This window comes from Lynx rufus, unplaced genomic scaffold (genome assembly GCF_022079265.1).
Source record: "Lynx rufus isolate CCGP_SWC_20201006 ecotype Redwood Valley unplaced genomic scaffold, mLynRuf1.p SCAF_16, whole genome shotgun sequence".
NCBI classification, from domain to species: domain Eukaryota; kingdom Metazoa; phylum Chordata; class Mammalia; order Carnivora; family Felidae; genus Lynx; species Lynx rufus.
In genome coordinates, this window is record NW_025814830.1 from 57,587,297 (window position 1) to 57,613,131 (window position 25,835).

The 25,835-nt window shown below is 54.8% G+C and overlaps 2 protein-coding genes across 9 annotated transcripts in view; one reads left to right on the forward strand and one right to left on the reverse strand.

Annotated features, from left to right (window-relative positions):
• The first annotated feature begins 5 nt into the window (after positions 1 to 5).
• Positions 6 to 15,379, forward strand: ZNF276 (zinc finger protein 276). 2 transcript variants are annotated; one of them, XM_047078989.1, is made up of 11 exons: positions 184 to 687; positions 4,803 to 5,106; positions 5,450 to 5,496; positions 5,592 to 6,038; positions 7,242 to 7,320; positions 8,555 to 8,638; positions 11,895 to 12,005; positions 12,095 to 12,170; positions 12,437 to 12,554; positions 14,661 to 14,760; positions 14,841 to 15,379. In XM_047078989.1, the coding sequence occupies exons 1-11, from the start codon at positions 468 to 470 to the stop codon at positions 15,085 to 15,087; spliced, it is 1,833 nt and encodes a 610-aa protein (XP_046934945.1). In that variant the 5' UTR covers positions 184 to 467; the 3' UTR covers positions 15,088 to 15,379. The 2 variants fall into 2 exon arrangements, with proteins under 2 accessions (XP_046934946.1, XP_046934945.1); XM_047078990.1 differs by lacking the exons at positions 7,242 to 7,320; positions 11,895 to 12,005; positions 12,095 to 12,170; ... (1 more) ...; positions 14,661 to 14,760; positions 14,841 to 15,379 and having other exon boundaries at positions 6 to 687.
• A 1-nt stretch (position 15,380) lies between these two features.
• Positions 15,381 to 25,835, reverse strand: part of FANCA (FA complementation group A) — a 60,331-nt gene continuing 49,876 nt past the window's right edge. For 4 of the 7 annotated variants that reach the window (XM_047078981.1, XM_047078985.1, XM_047078986.1 and 1 more), the window contains 13 exons: positions 24,580 to 24,664; positions 22,632 to 22,798; positions 22,004 to 22,109; positions 20,961 to 21,017; positions 20,708 to 20,812; positions 19,701 to 19,813; positions 18,663 to 18,801; positions 17,355 to 17,432; positions 16,964 to 17,066; positions 16,422 to 16,497; positions 16,020 to 16,176; positions 15,776 to 15,868; positions 15,381 to 15,568 (listed from right to left, as the gene is read on the reverse strand). In XM_047078981.1, coding sequence (XP_046934937.1) covers positions 15,461 to 15,568; positions 15,776 to 15,868; positions 16,020 to 16,176; positions 16,422 to 16,497; positions 16,964 to 17,066; positions 17,355 to 17,432; positions 18,663 to 18,801; positions 19,701 to 19,813; positions 20,708 to 20,812; positions 20,961 to 21,017; positions 22,004 to 22,109; positions 22,632 to 22,798; positions 24,580 to 24,664 — 1,387 coding nt within the window. In that variant the 3' untranslated portion in view covers positions 15,381 to 15,460. Of the gene's footprint in view, positions 15,869 to 16,015; positions 16,177 to 16,421; positions 16,498 to 16,963; positions 17,169 to 17,354; positions 17,433 to 18,662; positions 18,802 to 19,700; positions 19,814 to 20,707; positions 20,813 to 20,960; positions 21,018 to 22,003; positions 22,110 to 22,631; positions 22,799 to 24,579; positions 24,665 to 25,835 lie in introns of those variants that run through there. The other 3 variants (XM_047078988.1, XM_047078982.1, XM_047078984.1) reach the window with 3 other exon arrangements.

The window sequence follows — 25,835 nt, forward strand, 5'->3', positions numbered from 1 at the left end:
AGTAGATGCGAGCGCGTAAGTGCAACAGTCGGCACCCACATCCCACGTTTGTGACATGCCAAACGTCTGGGCCTTGCCGCGTCGCCCCTCGCTGCCTTCACTGCGCCCCTGCTCCCCTCTCCCCCTCTCCTCGCCCTTCCCTTCGCGCCCCGCCCACCCCTTCTTGCTCCGCCCCGTTTCCAGGGAGCCGAACGGGGCCCAACGGCGCCGAACGGCGGAGTCGAGCGGAAACGAGCGAGCGCAGTCCAGCTGAGCTGACGCGAGGCTCTGGGCCGAGCGGGACGTACCCCGGCCTAGCGGCCCAACCAACAGAGCGGGGCCGAGCTGAGCCGAGTGGAGCCGAGCTGGGTCGAATAGGGTCGAGTGGAGCCGAGCGGGGCCGAGCCGAGCCGAGCCGAGCCGAGCCGTGCCCAGCGGGACTTAGCGGGGCGGAGCGCCGGGCCCGGGCTGTAGCCGCGGCCGCCGCCATGAAGCGGGACCGGCTCGGTCGCTTCCTGTCTCCTGGGACGGCGGGGCAGCGCGGGGGCTCCGGCGGCGGCGGCGCCTGTGGCAGCGGCCGGACCCGTGGCCGCCCGGCCCGCAGCGGGCCGAGCGTGGACGAGGCTGCGGCCCTGGTGGCGGCTCGGCTGGGCTGGGGCCTGGCGCGGGCCCGCGGGGACACGGGCGAGGACGGCGCCGACGAGGCAGGTGGGTCCGGCCGGGCGCACGGGGGCGGGTCGCGGGTGGGCGGGCGGAGCCGGGGGTCCCCGGGACCGCGGCGTCTCCCCGGGGACCACGTCCCCCCGGGCGTCTTGTCCCCCTCGGCGTCCCTGGGCCCCTCTGCCGACGAGGCCTCCCCCAGGGAAGGGGTGAGAGCGGCCTCTGCCCGGCGTCCGGGGTGACGTTTCGCAAGGCCGCTGACCCTTCCGTGCCCACTCTCGGCTTATTAAGTAATTATTGCTTAAGTTTTGCAGTCCGAGCGGCCAGAGTCAATCCTGGTTTTGCCGTGTGCTCTGTAGCCTTGAGGTAGATGCTTAACGTCTCTGAGCCTGTTTCGTCTTCCTTAAAACAGAACTGAGTGGATAAAGTGCGAGAGGCCCTCGCCTGGCAGGTGGTGTCTGCGAGAACGTGCACATTGCTTTCGTGTGAGGGATTGTGTGCTCTCTCGTTGAATCCCCCTGGGGGTGGGGGTGGGGGTGGCTTCGTCTACACTCGCTGACAGGCTCAGGGGGTAGATCCTGGAGGAGGCTTCTTCAGGGCTGGTCCCAGGAGCAGGGTTTGAGGGGGAAGAAAGTTTCTAGCTTCTTTTTTGAAGCTCTGTAGCTGTGAAGGCATTCAGTAAAAAAGTTTTGTGTATATATTTTTAAGTTTATTTGTTTATTTTGTGAGAGAGAGCGAGAGCGCACAAGCAGGGGAGGAGCAGAGAGGACGAGAGACAGAATCCCACGCAGACTTCACATCATCAGCACAGAGCCTGTTTCGGGGCTCGAACTCAGGAACCCTGAGATTATGACCTGAGCAGAGCTCAAGAGTCCGACGTTTAACCGACGGAGCCGCCCAGGTGCCCTGTGTCTTTTCTTGGTTTTAATTAATTTATTTTTTGAGAGAGAGAGAGACAGAGCACCGGTTGGGGAGGGGCAGAGAGGAGGAGACACAATTCGAAGCAGGTTCCAGGCTCCGAACTGTCAGCACAGAGCCCCATGTGGGGCTCGAACCCACGAACTGCGAGATCATGACCTGAGCGCCCCAGGCGCCCAACAGCGCAGTATTATTAACTGTAGTCACCCTGCTGTACGATATGCATCGCCAAGATTGACTTATTTTAGAACTGGAAATTTGTACCTTTTTTTTTTTTAAATGTTTATTTTAGGGAGAGAGAGAGACAGATTGAGCGAGCAGGGGAGGGGCAGAGAGAGGGGGAGATACAGAATCCGAAGCAGGCTCCAGGCTCCAAGCTGTCAGCACAGAGCCCGATGCGGGGCTCGAACCCACGAACCGCGAGATCGTGACCCGAGCCGAAGTCGGATGCTTACCCGACTGAGCCGCTTGGGCGCCCTGGAAATTTGTACCTTTTGACCATTTTCCTCCATCGTCTGCATCCCGTCCCACACCCTCCCCACCACCCACCTCAGGCTATCACCAGTCTGCTCTCTGTGAGTTTGGGTTTTTTTGTTTTTTTTTTTTAGGATTACACCTATAAGTGAAATTGTATGGTATTTATCTTTTCCTGTGTGACTTCTTTCACTTAACGTAGTACCTTCAGGGTCCATCCGTGTTGTCCCAAATGGCAGGATTTTCTTCTTTCTCATGGCTGAGTAACATTCCATTGTGTGAGTGTGAGTGTGTGTGTGTGTGTGTGTGTGTGTGTGTATACACACACCCCCGCTTTTTTAAATCTGTTTCTCAGTCAGTGGACTCTTAGATTGTTCCTGCACCTTGGCTGTTGTAAATAATGCTGCTGTGAAAACGGGAGCACACCTACCTTTTTGAGCTCGTGTTTTCATTTCCTTTGGATAAATACCCAGAGGTGGAATTGTTGGTCCAAATGGTGGTTTTATGAATTTTTTTGAGGAACTTCCATACTGTTTTCCATAGAGGCTGCACCAGTTTATGTTCCCACCGGCAGTGCCCGAAGGTTGCCTTTTCTCCACATCTCCACGACACTCACACTCGTTGTTTCTTGTCTTTTTGGTAACAGCCATCCTGAGAGGCGTGAAGTGACAGCTCATTGTGGTTTTGGTTTGCATCTGCCTGACGAGCAGTGGTGCTGAGCGCTCGGCCTCACACCTGGGCTCGTTCGCCTGCTGGTTGGCCGGCTGTATGTGTGTCTTCTCTGGAAGCATGACTGTACGTCTGCTGCCTGGTTTTTAATTGGATCGTGTTTTTGCTTTGGAGCTGTGTCAGTTCTTTTTGTTTTAGATATTAGTTCCTTAGATGCGACAGGCGGATGTTTTCTCAGGTTTCAGTATTTCTCAGGTTTCCCTATTTTCAGTAGGTTGTTTTTTCATCTTGTTGATGGTTTTCTTTGCAGTGCAGAAGCTTTCTAGTTTGATGTAGTCCCACTTGTTTATTTTTTTTGCTTTCATTGACTTTGTTTTCGGTGTCAAATCCAAAAAATGATCCCCAAGACTGATGAGGAGTTTACTGCCTGTGTTTTCTTCTGGGAGCTTTACGGTTTTCAGTCTCACATTTAGGTCTTTAATCCATTTTGAGTTTATTTTTGTTTGTGGTTTAAGTAATGGGGATCAAGTTTCATTCTTTTGCATGTGCGTGTCTAGTTTTCCCAACACCCATTTTTTAGAGATAATGTCATTTCTCCATTATATATTCTTGATTCCTTTGTTGTAAATTAATTGACCACATACGTATGAGTTTATTTCTGGGCTGTCTTTTCTGTTCCGTCAACCTATGTTTTTTTTGTTTTTTTTTTTTAATGCTCATTCTCTACTGTTTTGATTACTGTGGTTTTGTAATATAGTTTGAAATCAAGAAGTATGATGCTTCCAGCTTTGTTCCTTTTTCTCAAGATTACTTTGGAGATTTGGCATCTTTTGTGGTTTCATATAAATTTTAAGATTGTTGTGTTTCTGGGAAACCGTCACTGGAATTTTGATCAAGACTGCATTGAATGTGTAGATGGCTTTGGGTAGCGTGAACATTTTAGCAGTATTAATTCTCCTAATCCACGAGCACGGAATACTCATTTATTCATGTCTTCACTGTTTTTCATCAGTGTCTTATACTTTTCAGCATAAGGTTTTTCACCTCCTTGGTTAAATTCATTCCTAGGTATTTTATTCCTTTTGATGCAGTTGTAAATGAGACCTTTCTTGATTTGTTTTTCTGATAGTTCATTATTGATTTTGTATCCTGCAACTTCATTGAGTCTGTTTATTCTTAGAATCTCTTGGTGACGTCTTTAGGGTTTTCCGTATATAATACCATATTATCTACAAACAGAGACAGTTTTTTTTTTTCCTTTTTTACTTACTTGGATATTTCTTATTTTTCTTGGTTCATTGCTCTGGCTAGGACTTCTGACACTGGGTTGAATAAAAATGGTGAGAGTGAGCACCCTTATCTTGTTCCTCATCTGAGAGGAGAGCTCTCACCTGTGAGTATGATGTTACCCGTGGGCTTATTATCTGTGGCTTTTATTACGTTGAGGTACATTCTCTCTATACCCAGTTTGTTCAGAATTTTAATCATGAATGGGCATTGCATTTTGTCAGACACTTTTTCTGCATCTATTGAGATGCTCATGATTTTAATCCTTCATTTTGTTACTGTGTCACGTTGGTTGATTCGTGGATGTCGGACCATCCTTGCGCCCCTGGAATAAGTCCCACTGGATCATGTCATGTGAGCCTTTTGAAGTATTGTTGCATTTGGTTGGCTAATGTTTTGCTGAGGATTTTTGCAGCCGTATTCATCAGGGATCTTGGCTTGTAATTTTCTCGTGGTGTCTTTGTCTGGTTTTGTTATTAGAGTAATTGTGGCCTTGTTCTAGATGCACTTAGAATTATCTGGAAGGTGTTCTGGACCAGAAGACCCTCCACTGACCGTATCTCCCAAAAGGCTGTATGTTCAGCTGGGAGCCCAGAGCCCAGAGCCCTGCCTTTGGCTCAGACGTGGGCTTGTGTTTCTGGGATGCGTCTGGGGAAGTGCCGCGGAGGGTTCTTCCCCCTCAAGGACTGGGAGGATGGCAGATCCTGGGCCTCACCTCCCCAGGCCACGTTGCTGTCTTCCGAGGAGCACGTGTCTTCCAGCGCTCTGTGCAGCCAGCAGCCCTGCCTGACTCAGTGTCTTTTGTGCTTGCCCAGGAACAGGCCGGGCTCTTGCCATGGGGCACTGTCGCCTCTGCCACGGGAAGTTCTCCTCACGGAGTCTCCGCAGCATTTCTGGCAGGGCACCTGGGGAGAGCGCAGACAGACCACCCCCGGGGGAGCGCGTTTTCATCAGGGACTTCCAGCACCTGCTGGGGGTGGCTGTCCACCAGGACCCAGCTCTGTCTCAGTTTGTCTGCAAGAACTGCCACGCCCAGTTCTACCAGTGCCACGGCCTCCTCAAGTCCTTCCTGCAGAGAGTCAACGTCTCCCCGGCGGGCCACCGGAAGACTTGCACAAAGTAGGCGTCCCCTCCTCCTTTCATTTGGTGGGCATTCGGGGGCCAGGCACCCTGTGTGCTGGGGCTGGTCTAGGCACAGTGAGCGCCGGGGAACCTCTGCAGCGGGGAGCCGGTCCCGCTTCGGGCAGCAGACACGGGTGACCACCAGCGTGGCTGGTGTGAGGGAGACGGACAGACGTGCTCGGGGGAGGTGAGGGCTGCAGAGGGCCGTGGGTGTAAGGGGACAGCCTCTGGAAGTAGAAGGTCAGACTGCGTGTGGGAGAGGCGGCCCGTGACAGGAGTCTGGTGAACCTGCATCTTGTTCACGGCCAGCCCCGCTCACGGCCATGCTGATGCTTTACAGGGTCGGTGCCCAGCCCCCGCCAGGGGCAGAGGAGGGAGCGTGTCTGGGTGAGTGTGCCCTCGGCGTGTGGTCTGTGGGTTAGGCTCGAGGTGGGCTGGGTGCTGACCGGCCATGGGTGTGGCGTCTCTGTGCCTTTCCTCAGTGGACCTGATCACTTCGAGCCCCCAGGGCCTGCGCGACTTGGTGGCCTGGGTGCACGGACACGCAGCCAGCTGCGGGGCCCTGCCTAGCCTCCAGAGGACACTGTCCTCCGAGTACTGCGGTGTTATCCAAGCCGTGTGGGGCTGTGACCAAGGCCACGACTATACCATGGACGCCGACTCCAGCTGCGGGGCTCTTTTGCTGGACAGTGCGCTGGCAGTCAAATGGACGTGGGACAAGGAGATGGCCCCGTGGCTCACCCAGCATCGGGGGTCCAACCCTACTGGGGCTGCCCCTCAGAGCTCCCAGGGCAGAGCGACCACAACTCCAGCCGAGACCGAGACCCTGCCCGGCGCGGACGCGGCCCCGCCTCCTTCAGATGTCAACCCTGTAGGGCCTGGCCTGTGCCCCGCACCTCAGCCAAGCTTTCCCCCAAGTGGGGCCCCAGGTAGGAGCTCCTCTGGGTTACTGGATCAGGATTCCTCGTCTGGAGGCAGGCAGGCCCGCAGTGGGGGGCGGGTGTCTGTATTGTTATGGGCAGTGGTCACTGTGTTGCGTGCAGAGGCTCCGGGGGAAGTGATGAGGAGCCGACCTGAGCGACAGGGGGAGGGCCCGGGGACCCTCTTCCAGCAGTTTTTGTAAAGGCGTGCTCATCTGCCGTCTGGTCTTCCTCTCTAAGCCTGCTCGGGGCCAGGGGACCAAAGGAGGGCGAAGAAGGGGGTCCTTGTTGTGGGACGTGGGGGAAGACGGCAGCTGGGACCTCCGAGGCTCTTTCGGGCCAGCTGCGGGTCATTCCCTGGGTCTCCGCCGGCGTCCTGGTGACATCCCGGTGGGATTTGCGTAGATGGGCTCCTCTGCCAAGTGGCCAAGAGGGAACACAGGGCCATTGTGTGGGACCCGGTCCCACGGTGCTGTGGTGTGGGGGCAGCTGCTCACGGACTTTGCGTTCAGGTGGCGGAGTTGGCTCCCCCTCCCGCTTCCCTCAGCCTCTGTTTGTGCAGTCGCCTACGTGGAGCGCTGGGCTGCTCCTGTGGTCCAGCTCTTGGTGGCACTTTAAAACGCAGCTGCCCAGATGGTTGAGAGAGAGAGAGAGAGAGAGAGGGAGAGAGAGAGGAGAGAATCTTAAGCAGGCTGCACGCTCAGTGCTCAGCCCAACTCAGGGCTCCATCCCATGACCCTGGGATCGTGACGTGAGCCAAAATCAAGAGTCGGATTTTCAACTGACTGAGCCACCCAGGTGCCCCAGAACTGAACTGCTTGGCCTTTTAAACTGCGTGCATGCAGTATGATATTAATGGTTTGATATTAATGTTTCTTTAATGTTTTGGAACACCCACAAAGTGTGAGTCGTCCCTGCCTGACACAGCTGGATCCGAACCTCTGGGAAGGGCTGGGCTTGCTGACGTGAACCATTGGCTCGGGTTTCTGATGCCTGGTGCCGTCCGTGCCTGTGCTAGAAATGGGGGTGGCCTGTTGGGCTGTGCAGGGACCTTATGGGGGGCGGGACTGGGAGGCGGGTGGGATTTAAGCCTGGAGGACCCCAGGCTCCCCACAGGGAAGGCTCTGTTGTCCGATGGGCACACGCCTCCTTGCTGGGGAGCACTGCCTGCACTGTGTGTTGGTAATGGGAGCCTTGTTCTTTGTTTCTCAGGGCGGTTGGGTGAGAAGCAGGTTCCGTCTTCAACCTCGGATGATCGGGTAAAAGACGAGTTCAGTGACCTTTCTGAGGGGTGAGAGAAGAGTGGGTTTAAATAGCCTAACATTCCTCCTTGGAAAATCAAACTCCGCCAACCTGTGTGCTCTCTGCCTGTGTCCTGGCCGGGGCCCTCTCCCTCTCTCAGTTGGAAGGAGACGAATGGCCGAGGGTGCTTCCAGGCTCCTTGTTCCTGACGTGGGCCTCCTAGACCTGACGTATCTGGAAGGGGAGCACGACCAGGGTGGTGTGGAAGTTAGAGCCCTATGGTTACCCCTTCGCTGCTGCTGCCTTGTCTCCTTCAAGGCCGTGGTTTCGTGCCAGCCAAAGACGTTACTAAAATGGGAAGTTGGTCTCTGGCCTTGTGTCATGACGGGATCATGACTTGGGGCGGAGGCTCTGTAAGGAGGACGAGCCACTGTTGGGGACTGTTCGCTGCTGGGACCGCCTCCTGCTTGTCAGCTGAGAACCACTCATGGTGGCTACCACACACTGGTCGGCCTTCACCCCCTTTCCACACTGCCACGTAATCTGTGGCTGGAACGCAGGTGCACCCTTGTCCAAACAGGGAGAAAGACAGCACGATTTGTGGCACGACTCCTGTGGGGTGTCTGTCGATGGTGAACAAGATGCTGGAAGAACCCAAGTGGGTTTGCTAGAAACACCCCCGGGACCAGGAGTGGTCGCAGGCTGTCCTAGAGGCCGCCGGCCAGCCTCGAGTCTCGTGCAGATGAGTGGTGGCCTGTGGGGGAAGGCCGTGCCCTGCCAGGCTTCGTTCCATCTGCTGCCCTGCAGAGACTGTGCAGTTACTCACACTCGAGGGTAAAGGTCATGGATACGCAGATATTTTTCTGGCCTTTGTGACTTTGCAAGGTGGCCAGCTGACATCTGACCTGTCAGCTGGATAGGTGCTCCCAGTTAGGGGGAGTAGGTGCCTCATAATCTAAACGTCCACTTCTGGAGAAGCCCACCTCCTTGAGGTCTTCCTGTGCTGCCTGGGGCCCCAGAGAGAGACTCGACAAGTTCAGGGTCCTGGTGTGAAGGGAGTGTGGCTTCTGGGGGATTGTCGGCTTGCGGGACTTCAGTGACCCTGGCCTGCCCTTTCTGTTAGGAGATGTGATCAGAGATTTGGGGATTTTAGGTTTCTTCAGACCTTTGCAGGAGAGCTAAAACACGGAGTATGGAGATTTGGTGGTGTTTGTAGACAGGAAGTGTCACTGGAGCTGTCACGCACCCCAGGCCTCTGCTGAAGGTGCTCTCTTCTTCCCTAGAGACATCCTGAGTGAAGACGAAAATGACAAGAAGCAAAGTACCCAGTCGTCAGATGAATCCTTTGAACCTTACCCAGAAAAGAAGTAAGGAGGACAGTCCTGCCGCGTGTCCTTGGGGTCTGGGAGGGGCATCACTGGGAGCCTAGAAACCTACGTCTGCCTGGTAGGGTCACCGGGCGGGAGTAGTGGGGGCAGGGGACGGAGGCTCATCCTTCCCGGCCTGCCCTCGCTCAGCACGTTTTCTGCTGCTCTTTGGCCTGACCCCCTTAGCCCGTTGAGTGTGGCTTCTGGGGGGTGGGGGAGGCTTTCCTCATTCAGTGCTAGGACCCGGTCTCAGTGGCACGTGACAGTGGCAGGAGGCCTGTGGCTGTGACTCAGCCTCATTCGGGGAGCTCCCGCCTTCCTCTCTGCCAGCCCTAACCCTCGGTCACACCACACTAGTGTCTCCCATCGGCCACGGGTTTCCCGCAGGAACCTCCACCCTGCAGTTCTTTCTGCTTCTGTGCCAAGCAAGGCCCTCAGAGGCTCGGGCCCCAGCCCTGCAGTTCCTCTCAGATCTGCCTCTGGCACTGATTTCTGTGCCACCTCCTTGGAGAGTTGCTTCTGTGGCCTTGTCTTGACCTTCCCTTTTCCGAAATTTGGGTTTTCTCTCTGGATGTAGCATCCTGGTAGGGAAGGCTGATGTTTACTTGGGTCACTTTTCTCCCAACCTCACGCCCAGGAACACCCAGAACACCTGCGCATAATTGCTGCCCCACCTGAGCGTTAGGAGCATTTCACAGTAGAATAAAAACACGAGAGTGCAACAGTATCACCCAGGAGGACGCAGCCCAGAAACAGAAGCCAGCCTGACTTTCCTTCTCCTTGGGGCTCTGACGTGGCTGTGGAAAGAGAAACCGAAGCCAGGCTCTGCAGGAGGTGGGGCCAGCTGGAGTGGGCTGACCACAGCTCGGAGCCAGCACATTCAGGCCCGATGGCCACGTTGTCCCTTAGGTACTACAGTGTGAGTCACAACTGGAAACCTGGGACAGGGCCTCTGAGCCTCCCTGGTGCACGCGACTTTGTTTCAGCAGACATACCTGTCTGGGTCCATAGCTGGGGCAGATAAGAAGGGACTTAGGATGTGTTAATTAGGGCCCCGCGGCTCCGGTGAGAAGTGAGAGTCAGGAGCCTGAGTGACCGAGGGGGAGGAAAGGGAGAGCAAGGAGCAGGGTCCTCCATTGTCTCCAAGGACTTTAGCCCATACCCGTCAAGGACGCACTTGTGAACCCACGGGCTCTCTGAAGTCGCCTGCTCTCAACAGACGTGTGATCTAGCGTGGGAGGGAAATGATGACTCCCTGGTCACAGTGTGGCTCTGACAGGGTGCCTGAGCCGCACAAAAGAGGGTGGAGGCCAATGAGGAGGGGACACACGGCAAAGCCTCAAAGAACAGTTGTTAGATAAGGAGAAGAGGAGAAGCCTGTAAGGTCATCAGAGAGTTTCTTTTTGTTTATTTATTTAAAAAATTCTTAACGTTTATTCATCTTTGAGAGACAGAGAGACAGAGCGTGAGCGGGAGAGGGGCAGAGAGAGAGGGGGACACAGAATCCCAAGCAGACTCCAGGCTCCGAGCTGTCAGCACAGAGCCCGACGCGGGGCCTGAACCCACAAACCACAGGCTCGTGACCTGAGCCAGTTGGAGCACTTAGCTGAGCCACCCAGGTGCCCCTGTATTGCTTTGTCTCTGATGTCACGTTTAAGAAACTGTTGTCACATCAAAGGCAGCATTTTCTTCTAAGAGTTTGAGCGTTTTAGCTCTTATGTGTAGGTCTTTGGTCCATTAGGTCATGTATGTTGGAAAGGAAGGGCCCACCTGCATTCTTTGGCCTGTGGACATCCAGCTTTCCCAGCACCGTATGTTGAAGAGACTGTCCTTTCCCCATTGAGTGGTCTTGGCACCCTTGTCAAAAATCAGTTCGTTTTTCTTGTGATGGTCTATACTTGGTCTCTCAGTTCTGTTCAGTCTTTATGTCTGTTTTTCCGTGCCAGAACCACACGGTTTTGATTACTGTAGCTTTGTAATTTTGGAATTAGGGAGTTTGAGTCCTCCCACTTTGTTTTTCAGAATTATTAAGCTATTCCGTATCCCTTAAAATTCCGTGTGAAACAGAATAGCTTTTTCTGTTTCTGCAAAAAACACCACTGGGTCTTGATAGGGATCAAATCTGTAGATTGCTTGGGAAGTCATGCCATCCTAACAATATTAAATCCTGCAGTCCATAAACGCGGGATGTTTTTGCACTTACTTAGGTCTTAATTTCTTTCAGCAGTGCGTTGCGGTTTTTAGCATACAGGTTTTCACCTTCTTGGTTAAGTTTGTCCCTAAGTACAGTATTTTCTTCTTTTTGATGCGGTTGCAAATGAGTTACTTAAAAACTTTCCATCTTGTTCACTGTTAATGTGTAGAGGTAGAACTAGTTTTTGTGTGTTGATTTTGTACCCTGCCACTTTGCTGAACTTGTTTATTTTTGCGTGTGTGGATTCTTCAGGGTTTTCTACATACAAGATCATATCGTTTGTGCGTAGGGGTAATTTTCTAATAGCAGTGGTGAAAACGGGCACCTTTACTTGGTCCTGACCTGAGGGCAAGGCTTTGAATCTTCCACCGTTGAGGATGACATTAGCTCTACACTTGCCATATAACGCCCTTCAAGTTCCCCGTTGTTCTCGAGAGTTTTCCTTAAATCCCCGGATCGAACAAGTGGGAAGAAAAAGTGTGCGTGTCTCTTTAAATCTTCACTAGACCCCCACAGGGGATTAGTTGCTGGGCCTGAACTGGTCCCTCAGGGACCTGCCAGACTGACTGGGAGGTCCTCACTGCCCGCTCACAGCTCTGTCCCCAAGACCACACTGTTCCCTCTGAGCCCCCGCCTGGTCCTGGAGCTGGGTGCCTCCCAGCGGGTTCCAGAGTGTTGGTTCTGATGTCTTTCTAGCCTAGTGGTCGTTTTGACGGGGGGACTGACCCCTGAAGCTTCTCCACTTCACTGTTTAGCATGACGTCTCCAAATAACGTTTGGTTCTGACGTTTCAGGAGTGAAGTTTGTCCTGAAAACCCCCTCCTGTAGCTAGCGTGGTCCCCGTCCCCACACCTCGCCTTCCCGAGGTAGCAGTACGGAGTCTGGGACTTTGCTGGGGGTTGTTCCCGCCCTGGCGCCCGGGGGTCGGTCCGAAGGCCACCAGCGAGCACGGAGACGCGAGCAGGTTGCCGTGGGAGCCTGGCAGGAGCCCCACCTCTCCCGTTTGAGGAGGGAGAAGCGTCTCCGGGTCTGATGACGTCTCTTTTTCTTTTCCCCTCACAGGGTCTCTGGTAAAAAGAGCGAAAGCAAAGAAGCCAAGAAGGCCGAAGAACCAAAAACGCGCAAGAAACCGGGCCCCAAGCCGGGCTGGAAGAACAAGCTTCGCGGTGAGAGGTGAGGGCCTGGGGTGGGGGGCAAGGGGGCGGGAGGGGGGGGGAGGTCGCCTGTCGGGGCGGCAACTCCACGTGTGCCGTGCTCTGCAGGGAGGAGCTGCCCACCATCTACAAGTGCCCTTACCAGGGCTGCACGGCCGTGTACCGCGGGGCCGACGGCATGAAGGTGAGGAGGGGCGGCGCCCTGGGCGCGGGGCGGCCTTTGTAGCTGACCCGGAGGACCGGACGTCTGCGTGGAGCCCGGTGTAGACTTGTAGCCGAGGGCTCACGCGGGCCGGGGCCCGGGGGAGCCCTCCGCTCTTGGGAAGAGCACCAGCCTCTCGTCGCGTGAGGAGTGGTTGCATCTCTTCCTCTGAGGGGGCCGCGCAGGACCCGTGGGAGGGGGTGACCGTCCCGGCCGGGGCGCTCAGGGCCCTGCTGTCGCCCCCGCAGAAGCACATAAAGGAGCACCATGAGGAGGTCCGGGAGAGGCCGTGCCCCCACCCCGGCTGTAACAAGGTGTTCATGATCGATCGTTACCTGCAGCGCCACGTGAAGCTGATCCACACAGGTAGGGGCCCCGCTCTGGCACACGCTCACCTCCGCCGGCCCGTGGGCCAGCCGCCCTTCCCAGAGGCCTGGGGCCGTGTCTGGCCGCCTCGTGGGTCGGGCAGAAGCGGCTGGAACCGGCAGTGAGGAAACCCCAGTGCCTTTTCTGCACGTGACGACCCCGCGCGTCCGTCACAGTTTGATTCCCCTCCAGTTTTAACGACGTGACCCACACCCCCAGGTTTTAGAAAACCCAGAGCTACACGTGTGACAGATTCCGACCACTGCTGCTGCTCACAGAGCCGCTCTCCTGAGTTGGCAGCACCCCCTTTAAAAGACGGACGCCTGGGTCAGTCGGGCACCCAATCCTCGATTTCAGCTCGGGGCGATCCCTGTGTCGCGAAGCTTGCTTGGGCTTCTCTCCCCCTCTGCCTCCTCATGCTCTTGCTTGCTCTCAAAAATAAAAAACAAGTCTATTAAGGAAGAAAAGGAAGATTGATGCACTGAATCTGTATTTTTAAAATTTTTTTTAACGTTTATTTTTGAGACAGAGACAGAGCATGAACGGGGGAGGGTCAGAGAGAGGGAGACACAGAATCTGAAACAGGCTCCAGGCTCCGAGCTGTCAGCACAGAGCCTGACGTGGGGCTTGAACTCACTGACTGCGAGATCATGACCTGAGCCAAAGTCGGCCGCTTAACCGACTGAGCCACCCAGGCACCCCCTGAATCTGTATTTATCCCTAAACTGTAATTGTACACATAACTTAATGGTAGGGGCACCTGACCTGGGTGTTTCAGTTGGTTGAGTGTCTTGACTCCATTTCGGCTCAGGCCATGACCTCATGGTTCATAGGATCAAGCCCTACATCAGACTCTGAGCTAACAGCATGAAGGCTGCTTGGGCTTCTCTCTCTCCCTCTCTCAAAACTAAAGAAAATTATTCTTAATGTTTATTTTTGACAGAGGGCGAGCAAGCATGATCAGGGGAGGGTCAGAGAGAGAGACAGAATCTGAAGCAGGCTCCAGGCTCTGGGCTGTCAGCAGAGCCCAACGTGGGGCTCGAACCCACGAACGAGGAGATCACGACCCGAGCTGAAGTTGATGCTTAACCGACTGAGCCACCCAGGTGCCCCAGAACTTAAAAAAAAAATTTACTGTAGGAAGTCATCCTGGTTTACTTTTTTCACTGAGCCCATTTTATGGTTGGGTCGTATTTGTTGGTTTCACAGTGAAACCGTTTTCCTGTGTTTTTTGTTCTAAGCCTTGTTGGACATTCCCTTAAATTGGGTCTTCAGGCTGCTGGTCTCAGTCGAGACCCCAGTGATCACAACCATTAGCAGTTTTCCTGAAACACCCGAGAGGAGAGCCTAAGCTGTAAAGGGGGATCGTACCTAGCACAGGACAAGCCCGTGTGGGAAGCTGTGTCAGGTGCCTGTAGATGACTGAGCAGGTGGGATTGGAAACGGCAGTGAGGCAGAAGCTCGTGGCCACCACCCCAGGTGCATGTCCAGGAGGAGAAGGGACTGTTCAGTTTTGTCCAAGAGCCTAAGAAACTGATCTCCAAAGTAGACATCCCCTCCCCCACCAAGGGCCCAGTATGGTCTGTAGAGTTTGTGAGGTGGCAGTCATCTGTGAAGCTTTATAGACTGGGCTTCCTCGAGGAACTTGTGCTCAGCGGATCTAGTTTCCCTTGAGGCAAACAGGCTTCAAATGGACCCATCTGATGAAGAGGAAGTCCCAGCGAGATGACATTTTCAAGCAATTTGGAGGGCTCTATTATTAATAAGAAACTCTGTATTAGAAATGTTTTTCATTGGGGCGCCTGAGTGGCCCAGCCGATTAGGCATCTGACGATTTCAGCTCGGGTCACGGTCTCACGGTTCAGGAGTTGGAGCCCCGTGTCGGGCTCTGTGCAGACACTGTATGGAGCCGGCTTGGGATTCTCTCTCCCCTCTCTCAGATTTGAAAAACTTTTTTTAATCTCTGAATAAAATTAGATCTGCACAGGCCCCTTGCTTGGGCCTTGAGTGTAAGGAAAACACCACGTTGGGCCACCAGGCCCCCGGGGAGGGCTGGGCATTTTCGTGCCTGTGTTCATGCCATCTCTGGTCCTCTCTGGTCCCCAGAGGTGCGGAACTATATCTGTGATGAGTGTGGCCAGACCTTCAAGCAGCGGAAACACCTTCTCGTCCACCAGATGCGCCACTCAGGAGCCAAGCCTCTGCAGTAAGTGTGGGGATGGGCACACCTCCGCATGGCCATGCTTCTGGCACCCACGCCCTTGCTCACCTGGCCCTGTCCCCCAGGTGTGAAGTCTGTGGGTTCCAGTGCCGGCAGCGGGCGTCCTTGAAGTACCACATGACTAAACACAAGGCTGAGACCGAGCTGGATTTTGCCTGTGACCAGTGTGGCCGGCGGTTCGAGAAGGCCCACAACCTCAATGTGCACATGTCCATGGTCCACCCTCTGACGCAGACCCAGGACAAGGCCCTGCCCCTGGAGCCACCATGCGGGACTACGGAGGGCCAGGCTGTGAAGCCTGAGCCCACCTGAACTCAGGCGGGTAAATGGGGTTTAGACAGTTTCGATAGTTCTTTCACTTGAGACCTGATGGCACAGCTTCGCCCGCTGCCCTGGAGCCCCCATGCCGTGTCCCCTCACCTGTGTGTCAGGAGGGCACTGGACAGCAGTACGGTGAAGGGGGGCTCACCGTGCAACTCCCGTAGCCTTTCCAGCGTCCGCTCTGGGACCAGCATTTACCCACGATACTGACCTTGGGGCCAGATGGATTTTAAATCATTGATTCCTATTCCCCACTAAAGCAATCAAGGAGATTTGTAATCCACTTTCTAGTGCAAGAGCTCCGTGTTATGCTCGTAATAAATTATTTACAAAGGAGCCGGGCTGTGCGCCGCGCAGGGTCCAGTCAGAAGAGCCGGGGCTCCCGGTAGAGGTCAGCATCCGGCCCGGCCTGCCGTCTGCTCAGGAGGGCGGCCCTCACGTCCGGGTCACAGTCCGCACTGGTGGCCAGCAGCTGCAAGAAACCGACTGTGCTCAGCCGAGTGCAGCCCCCAGACACCCGGGGCCTGGGGACAGGGAAGCTGGCAACCACAGCCCAGCAGGTAAGTGGCCACAGTGCAAGTGCCGCACCCCCGGGTTCTCCTCTTAATGGAAGTGCTGTATCTACAGCACTCTCGTTTGCTCTTCGACACACACAGCAGAGTGAGCGTCTGCGTGTTACCTCGGCCACGTTTGAGAAGCTCTCTTTTGGGCATCTAGGTATTGACCGCAGCAGAAAACGACGAGCTTCTGTTATCAAGCCGACAGGGTCACCCTGAAGAGAGGACAGGTAAAGCCACAGGTCAGGGGATCCCGTGATGAGTCAGGATGCCCCCGTCTGCTCACCGTGCCACTAGGGGCTGGGCTGTCACAGGCCTCAAGCCCCGGAGAGCTGGCTGCACGGGGCTGTGAGGCGTGTCACCTGCCTGGCCCCGGCGCTCCCGGCTCCTGCTGGCTACGGTGGAGAGTGCGCTGGTTTCCCCGGCCACGAAGAGACGGATCAGCTTTAGGTACATGTCGACGGCAACGTGCAGGAAGGCATCCTCCCTGGTGACGGCGTCTTCGTCAAAGTAGGAGAGAAGGCTGAAGATAAGGAGACACAAGTGACTCTAAGACCTCACAGAGGTGAGTGGCAATCAGCACGGCGGCTGCTCATCTGAGGAATGACGTCACAGGCATCTTTCCCGTCTGGAGGGAGACACGCCGTGGTACTGAGATCTAGGGCCGGGGGAAGGGGAGGACCACCTCCTCTGACCACGCACGACCCTGCGGGCACGAACTCCTTCCCGGATTGCTGTGGCAGCAACCCGGGAAGTCGGTGCAGTTACCTGTAGAAGGCGAACGGCAGCAGTCTGACGTACTGATCTGGGGCCAGGCGGAGGAGGACGTGGCCCAGGCCGCCACCTGCAACACCGAGAGGGGATGGCTTTAGTCAGCTCCGTGGGTGCCCGCCTACCCTAGGGTCGGCACGTTCACGGAACGTCAGGAGCCTGGCGACGAGGGGCGACGTCCTCATTCTGGAGAGCAGGGCTGGTGGCGGAGGCAGGCAGACCCCCTGTCCCCCACCTGAAGGCCTAGCGGCACCCTGGGACTCAGCACCCCCATGGGATTCTTTTGTCCTTTAAATGAGTTTATTCTGCATTTATCCCAAGATGTGGCTTAGGTATTTGGCAAGAAGATACACTTTGGGAAATGAGTTAGTAAAGTCAGGCCCAAGGTCCCGTTCTTAATCATCTGAAAGTTATTTCTGAAGAAAGATTAAGAAGTGGGGATCGCAACCTGTCTCTCTGCTGGGTCACCTGTGTTCCCGGATGGCTAACTAGGACAGATGCAGGCCGTCTCCTGCTATCAAGTCTCAGTGGCCTCTTACCTGTCTCTGTCAACTGAAAGAGCACCAGCCAGGATACCCTCCTCTTCTCCAAACACCCCAGAATCTCAGCACAAATGTCCAAAGCCTTCGGGGTGTCAACAGCCTGTGGCCCACAGAAGAGGGAGGCTGACTAGAAGGTCGTGAGTATCCGCACAGCCACACACGCTGGGGAGCCTTCGTGTGTCCTGTGAGCCTTAAATGGTGACTGTAGGGGGAACAGGCCAGGGACCCTCGTGCCTGAGTCCTGAAGTAAGACCTCAAAGGACAGGCCTAGGGGTTCTCGCTTTTGAGAAACCCTTCAAGACAGAGGTTCCGGGGCTGTCCTCCCAGACACCTACTGAGGAGGTCTCGGGGGTGTCATGCAGGCCCGCGGTGGGAAAGGTCACCTTACCTGACGAGGTCTTCCGTGTGGGGTCAGATGTGATGAAAGCAGGCCCATTAAGGAAAAGAAGAACAGGAACACCACCAGCTGCAAACAAAACAGGTGCACTTACAACGTTAAATTCCTGGGGCGCCTCATGGCTCGGCTCAGCTCAGGACCTCACGGTTCATGGGATCAAGCCCCGTGTGGGCTCTGCGTGGACAGCTCAGAGCCTGCTTGGGATTCTCTCTCCCTCCCCCAAAGTAAATACATAAACTTAAATCAATTTCCCTACACTGTATCCTCAAAAAGTAATTCTAAGTAAGGACATTGTTCTTTTTTTCCTGTAAGTGGATCTTATGAACAAAAATTTTAAAGAGACGATTCGAGAATAAATTTTTACCGACTGGGTCATTTTATATAAGCCTTTAAACACGGCTTGCACAAGTGACAGCAGTGAAACACCAGGCTGTTGCTGTCCCTGAGCTGCAGGGAACTACGCCCAGCCCAGCCTCACTCCTTGGCTTCTTCTGGAGAAGTTTATAAAATCCCTAGAGAAAAACCCACACATCCCACCCTGACCAGAGGCAGGGGCCCACCTGCCCCAACCCGCTGGAACACACCCTGGCTGGGTGGGGTCTGTCTGGACACTGTCCCCTCAGCTCACACAGGCCTGGGAGACTTGGAGCCACTAAAATCACTTTCAATAAAATAAACTTAGAAGAAACTCCCTTGTGGGTTTTTCCACATTAAATTATAGTTACCAAAAACCTCAGGCAGGTGTATATGTCCAGAGCCTGGACAGGCTGACTTTTAGGTTTATTTAGAGAGAGAGCGTGCAGGCAGGGGAGTGTCAGAGAGAGGGAGAGAGAATCCCAAGCAGGCTCCATGCTGTCAGCACAGGGCCCGATGGAGGCGGGGCTTGAACTCAGGAACCCTGAGATCATGGCCTGAGCTGAAATCAAGAGTCAGACGCCTAAGCAACTGAACATCCCCCCCCCACCCTCACCCCGGCCAGGTGCTCCGACTTTCCAGTTTACCAGTGCTTTAGCTGGGGAGACCCTGGAGGGACCCCGGCTGTGCAAACAGGAGCGCAGAAGGCCCCACGGGGCAGCGGCTTGTGGAGAGGACACGAGTAAGATCAAAAGGGAACTTGATGGTCAAGTATTACTAAACCAGTCAACCTGGTAAATTTCACTTCCTCATCAAGTCAGGACGACCCCGCCCTTCCTGTCTCTCCTTGGAAAAGCCCAGTTCAGGTGAACCATGAGAAACGCAGCTGGTCAGAGCCCGGGTCAGAAGCAAGCTTGCCGGAAAAGAGAGAATTTCGTATCTTGCCTCCTCTCCTTGGCAGCCCAGCCTCTCCAGCTGGCTCTTGACGCTGTCTTTCCCGGCTCGCTGGATTTCGAAGTAAAGTGCGGCAGCAGAGAGCCAGGCCGGGCCAGGCGCAGGGGATGCCGCGTCAGGGAGGAGGCAGCTAGGAGATAGGGACGTGTGTCACCACAGAAGCCTCAAAACCCCGTCGTGGTGGAAAACCTCCAGTCCTCGGTCCCGTAACCGTCAGGACACCAGCCCTGCCCACCTTCACATCGTGCAGGGAGGGGCTTCAGAACCAGCAGAAACAAGGTCTGTGTCCCCAGCAACCCCCGGCAGAGCCCTGTGCCTGTGTCAGGCTCGTCCCTGGCTTAGAGACGGGTTTCCCATCTCCTTAACGGGCTTCTGTGCTGTGGACATGGGGACGGGTGGGGCCCGGCCAGAGCACCTGGTCCCGACTAGCTGAGCTTTGCAAGAGGGTTGCGATGCACAGGCCTCTGACCTGGACCCCGCCACTCAGACCCTCGGGTTCTCTCCCAGAAAGGGTTTCCAGCAGGTTCAAAACCAGGCCAAAAATGAATGGGATATAATGCAGGAATTTGGCCTTCCTGGTCTTCTGGGACTTCAGGCACTCGTGACCCTGAGTGGTACGCGGGGCACCTCGGGGATAAAGGAGGCTGGGTGGGGTGAGCTCCTCCTGACTGCCTCTAGGAACACCGCTGTCCCCCAGTCCGGCGGGCACCGGAGACCGCCAGCTGGGCAGACCGGATCTGCCTCTCGAACACATCCCCGTGATGCCGACACTGTCAGTCCTGGGCCGACTGCAGACGTAAGAGGAGAGGAGGGGCGTAGGTGGGCAGCAAAGCTGGGCAGGGGCCTGCTAACATCAGTCTTTCCCAAAACATTCTCGAGCTTCTCAGACAGGAACCTGCTAGGTCGCGTCTGTTTCTTCCCTTTCTTGGCAGACCTGTCCCTATGGCCTGTCAAGGCCAACGTGTCCATGGAGATAACCCAGTGCAGGTCCCAAAGAACAGCCTCGCCCCGTCCCCTCGTCCCTCTTACCTCCTGCCAAACCGCTGGGCCTCCCACAGTCTCTGCAGCTCCTGGGGCAGTGGGCCCTGGAGGCATCTCCTCCACCGACTACGGAGTTCGGGCTCCAGACGTGGCCACCACAACTTCCAGAGGAGAGAGATCACCAGTGAGCGGGTCCCGGGAGGCTCCGCCCGGACACCTCCTCAGTCCCGCAGCCAAGATGCTGAACCCTCAGGTGACCACTGAAGACCGGAGCCCACCCGCCAGTGGGCACCGCTCAGCGCGGCGCACGTCCCACCCACGCCTCCGGCCTTCGGGTGGTGCCCTGTGCACTTGAGTCCATGGCAGTGCCAGGAGGGGTTTCTCTTCCTCTGCAGATAACACGACGGAGCGGGTGTTTGACACACGCCACGGCTCTTGCAGGGAACGCCACCCAAATGAGCCACAGACTAAGAGAAAAGTGGAGACCCTCGGGGGCGCGGCAGCTCGGCTCCTGTGGCTGCCAGAGCCTGGGCTCCAGCTGATGAAACCAGGGGATCTGCCTGTTGTCAGGAATCTAAGAGCACAGGGCACCGGGGGGGCCTCTGGATTTCAGCTCGGGTCGTGATCTCCCGGTTCGCGGGATGGAGCCCCGCGGTGGGCTCCGTGCTCACAGCGTGGAGCCTGCCTGGGATTCTCTCTCTCAAAATAAACTTAAAAAGACACCCGAAGGAAGCCTACGCTCTCAACCTGAGAACGTCAGGCCACTCGAGGGCCAGGCTGAGCGCCTCCCTGAAGCCCCGAGACGGTGGTCTGGCGGAACAACAGGGGAAACAGGTGGGGGACCACAGGCAACTCGGGGTTGCCTCGTGCCAACGTGGAACCACAGTGAACCCACACCCGCGTTCCCTCCCGGCAGGCACAGGCAGGGAAGCCTGCCCTCCTACGTTCTGCTGGGTTCTATTCGCCCCTCCCCCCATTTCTCCCGCATGACAAGAACTGGGTCCCCGGTCACCACGCCAGCCCCGGGAGCGCCCTGAGCAGACGGCCGTGCCTACCAGCGCAGAGGTCAGGACTAGGGGGCACTCAGTCTGGCACGCGGTCAGGACCAGGTCTGCTGTCAGGGAGGGGTCTCCACTTTGTGAACAGGCACTGAGGAGCCCCTGGAGGAGAGAACATGCCAGAAGCTCAGCGGTTTGCACGTACACCCCGGCCCTGGAAGACGCCGTGGCCTCAAAGCACAAGTGAGAGTGAGGATGGGCCCAACTGGTGCGAGCAGGCGACTGGGGAGGCGCAGAGGGAGACAGTTACCCTGAAGAAGTGGACTGTGAGGTCGTGGGTCAGTGCGCTTCCGTGGGAGAAGTTTCTCTGCAAAACAGCATAAGCCAGTGAGAAAGGAACCGACGGCGGGGGTGGGGGGAGGGGGGGTCTGCTGACAGACTCCAGCTGTGAGAACACGCCTTGGAGATGGCAGCCGGGTCACGGCACCCCTGCTGACCAGAGATCTGGCCTTTTGTCCTCGGGCATGCTGGCCCGGAGTTTGCGTGGCTCAGTGCCTCTTCACATGGCTCCTCCGTGCAGCCAGAGCCCCCAGCCTGCCCGCTTCGGCCCCAACACAGCCCAGGAGGTGAGGACGGCACTCCGACGGCCCTGTTGCCGGGATGGCAACTCGCCTCTCCGCCCCTTGTCTGCGTCTCTGTCCTGCCCGTTTCCACATCTGCCAGCCTTCACGGGCCCTTTTGAGAGCTCTGAAGAAAGCAGCTTTTGCTAAGAACCCAAACAACACCTAGTCTCATCTCCCCGGACTTCTAAGTCACCTTTTAAAGCTGTGACGGAATGGGGCCTCAGTTCGATCTCTAGTCATATTTGTACATTTTTAAGAACTAAAAAGACACTTCAAGCTCGTGGAGCCCCCGACACTGAGCAGTGTGGACGCCGGAAGCAGGGCAGACTGGTGGGACCCGCGGTCCTCGCGGCACCTCTGGCTTCTGTGCCCCCGAAATGTCAAAACTAGAAAGCAGCGGAGACACGTGGCGTGCAAGACTCCACACATCCTGGCGGCTGAAAGTTGAGGAGAGCTCCGGAAAGGACTGAAGCTGTCGAGGAAAGGAGCCACATCCGATGCCTGCGCCTCGCTGGCCCCGGCTCTGGCTGTGGGAGGAGGCTGGGCACACAGAGGCCCCGACTGCTGGCTCCCGGAGCAGTACCCCATTCTTTCCCTCAGCAATCCCACGTGGTCCGACACACACTCAAGTGACTGGCTCCAAGTGACCACAGATGCGCTCGTGAGTTTTCGAGAACCAGTGATCGATCGCCCCCGTCCCCGGGTCCCACGGTCACTCGCCCACACCTACCAGCTCAGAGTTGACCAAGTGGAAGAACTCGGTGCAGTCAGGGGCGGCTGGCCGGCCGGCCTGGGGGCGGCCGACGACAATAGACGGGGGCAGACCGAGGAGGATCCTGGCAAAAAAGAGCTGCGTCAGCAGCGATGGCCTGGCCTCACGTCGCTCCCTGGGAGCTCGCGCTCTGGTCTGTAACCACCCTCCCTACCCGCTCCCGGAACTGGAGTCCTTCCCTGGGACTGTGCCTTGCTGGACCCACTGCCGACATGCACGAGGTCTTACCCCACGACCCATTTTAAAGCTGTGCAATAGCCAAGTAAGAGGTGCCCCACAGTCTAACCAAGCTATTCCCTAGAACTCGGAGATGACGTGACCTCCTACTCATAAATGTGGCGACAATGAATATCTCTGGGCACACAGGGTTTTCCTTATTTTGACATGAATTCTTTAGGCTACAGCTTTCAGCAAAGCAGCTCCTGAGTCTGAAGAGGAAGGCTTTAACGCAAAGCTTCAAACCCTGATCTCCATGGGAACACCAAGGAGAAGACGCCGTCACAGGCTGGGGATAGGGGACGGAAACAAGTCACCGACGGAAAAGAAATTCAATTTAAGACAGAGTCTCTCCACAGTGCTGTGTTACCATTTGTACGCAAGCAGCTCCCGCTGTCTCTGAAGGCGGGCGGCCGCATCCCACCCGCTTGCCAGCGCCTGGAGCCGTCTGCGGAAAACTCCGAAAAGGAAGTGCCCCTGAGGAGGAGAGCAACTGTGGGGTGCCCCCGGGCCCTGCTCCAGGCCAGCAGCCATCTCCTGGAAAAAGCAAGACCAAAACGGTCACGTACTTTTATCGCTGGCTCCAGGTGGTCGTCCCCAAGAGCGAAGGCAGGAAGTCCTCAGGGCTGACGGTCAGCCCCAATCAGGACTCTGAAATGAGGTTGGGTGGGCTTGGGGGAGTCTCCCAAGAGGAGCTAGGAATGACCGGGACAAGCGTTTTTACTTGGAAATCATTGAAAAGTTGCAAAAATAGAACAAGAACAGTACAAAGAACACCGTTACCCAGTTCCACCGATGGCTAACATTTTACTGTTTACCATTTGCTCTTTTACTACACACAGGTGTGTGCGTGCACATAATTTGAGGACGAATTACGGACGGGAGGCACGTACACAGCAGGCACTCAATAAATGCCTGTAGACTGAAAGCACAAAGTGTGTGCGGTGTCTGCGCACATTCAGATGTAGAGACAGAAAAAGCCAAGCACCCACTTCAAAGCATCGTCCCTGCCACACGTGACCCCAAGCCCCAGGATGCACTGTCTGCCCTCCCCGCTCACCCCCCACCACAGCCAGTTATGACGGATGCGGCGGACAGAAGGGCAAGATGAGGGGGCTGGGGGCTCTTCGTTGTGGGATGTTTTATTCATTGGTAGGTAAATTTCCCCAGTGTTCAGACCTCCCCCTCCATGGCTTCTGTCACTCCCCACATTCTCTCTATTCAAGCACCTGGAAAGCAGAAACACCACGAGGAAGCGCGAAATCCACACCCAGAATCCTGTTAACGAGGAGCCGCCCGTGTACTTCCAGAGGTACAGATTCCCCGTGTACGCTGTGGACATGGAACCAGAGCGAGCACGGTCTGCGCTTTGACCCCAGAGCCCACTCACAGGGTCCGACTTTAAGCACCCTGAAAAGACCCGAGACGAACAGGTACTCGGACTGGAAAACTATACTTTTCATTTCAAAACGAGAGCCCCATTTCCACGCCCTCTTAAGTGCGCCTGCCTGTGGAGGTGCCGGGTGACCCCGTGGAACAGTCTCTAAGCCCTCCTTTGGCAAGTGGGGGGCTAGCTACGTCGTTTCTCAGAGGCTGGCATCCAAACAGAGCAGCCAAGAGCTAAAAAGCAGACAGCGGTGCAGAGCAATCATGTTACTACTGAAGCTGCTATTTGCTCATGTGCCTCTATTTTCAGATTTTAAATGTCCCAAAGCCCGGAGATGGTTCTGGCACCACAGCTTTTGTTCCTGCATTTTTTGTGATACTCACTGGTGAAGTGAGCACACTGTCCCTCTGGGTCTGGGACCTTATATGCATGATGTTGGTTTTCATTCTGCTGGGGAGCCTCAGGACCCGTTGCGGATATTTCTAATAAACATCTTGGGGTGCCTGGGTGGCTAAGTCAGTTGAGTGTCCGACTCTCGGCTCAGGTCATGATCCCAGGGTTGTGGACTGCAGCTCCACATCACACTCCACGCTGAGTGTGGAGCCTGCTTAGGATTCTCTCTCCCAAGGGGCGCCTGGGTGGCTCAGTCGTTAAGCATCTGACTTCACCTCAGTTCATGATCTCATGGTTTGTGGGTTCGAGCCCAGCATCAGGCTCTGCACTGACAGCATACCTGCTGAGGATTCTCTCTCTCTCCCTTTCTCTGCCATTCCCCCACTTGCGTGCACTCTCTCTCAAAATTAATAAAAACAAAAAACAAAAAAAACCTCTCTCCCTGGCTCACATTCTCTGTAAAATAAAAATAAAAATAATCTTAATAGCAGATGACATAGATGCAGTGAAACACTGGGTTTCACAAATTCTAGCTCACCTGCAATCTGGAAAAAATATCCCGATTTCCTGAGCAGCCACTGAGAACCAAATCAGAATTCTCTGAGTAGTTGTAACTCTTCGAACTGAAACAAAACACAACAAAAGCCTCCTAAGTATCTCCTGATGTGTGGGCATTCCAGCCTCCCCTCCTGCCTCCACACTGGCGTGTGGTCACAGAGCCAGGAGGTCCCAGAGGACCATGTGACACCCACAGTCATCAACAACGAACAACAAAACATACACACAAAATACTAGCAACCCCAATCGAGCAACATCCTGAAACAATTATGTACCGTGACCAGGTGGGATTTATTCTAAGAATGCAAGGTTGGTTCAACACCCTAAAATCAATGTAATACATATATCAATAGGATAAGAAAACAAAAACCATACGATCATCTCAATAGACACACATAAAACATTAGACAAAATTCAATACCCTTTCATGATAAAAACACTCAACAAACTAAGACCAGAAAGGAACTTCCTTAACCTGATAAAGGCCATCTGTGAAAAACCCACAGTTCACATCATACTTAATGATGAAAGACTGAAAGCTTTCCTCCTAAGATCAGAAATAAGACAAAGTTGTCCTCTCTCCCACTTCCATACAACATTGCACTGGAAGTTCTAGCTGGGACAGTTCACTCAGAAAAAGACATAAAAGGCATTCAGATTGTAAAGGAAAAAGTTAAACCATCTTATTCAGAGATGACATCTTGTATATAGAAAATCCTAAAGAATCACCAATAAAAAACTACTAAAGCAAGTAAGTTCACAAAGTTGCAGGACATGAAATCAATATACAAAAATCAGTTGTATTTTTCTAAACCACCAAGAGTGGAATTAATAATTCCATTTATAATGGTGTTAGAAAGAATAAAATACCTCAGGATAAATTTAACTAACGAGGTGTAAGACATGTACACTGAAAACTATAAAATACCGTTGAAAGAAAGTTCACAGATAGAAAGATTCAGTATTGGTAAAATGGTAATAGTGCTAACATGCATCTACAGATACAGTGCAATCCTAGCAGAATCCCAGCTGATTATGTTAAAACTGACAAACTGATCCTGAAATTCAGATGGAATTGCAAGGACCTAGAATACCCAAAACAATCTTGGGCAGGGGGGTGGGGGGCGTGTGGGGGGGGTTGTTGAGGGATTCACATTTCCCGATTTAAAATTTCCTACAAGCCTTCAGTAATCAAAACTGCGATACTGGCATAAGAACAGACATAAACACCATCTC

Excerpts from the sequence above, each read along its gene's own strand:
- ZNF276 (XM_047078989.1), top strand. The coding sequence starts at position 468 with ATGAAGCGGGACCGGCTCGGTCGCTTCCTGTCTCCTGGGACGGCGGGG. Across the intron at positions 6,039-7,241 it reads TCCCCCAAGTGGGGCCCCAG|GGCGGTTGGGTGAGAAGCAG; the intron begins GTAGGAGCTCCT and ends TTTGTTTCTCAG. Across the intron at positions 12,171-12,436 it reads GCGGGGCCGACGGCATGAAG|AAGCACATAAAGGAGCACCA; the intron begins GTGAGGAGGGGC and ends TCGCCCCCGCAG.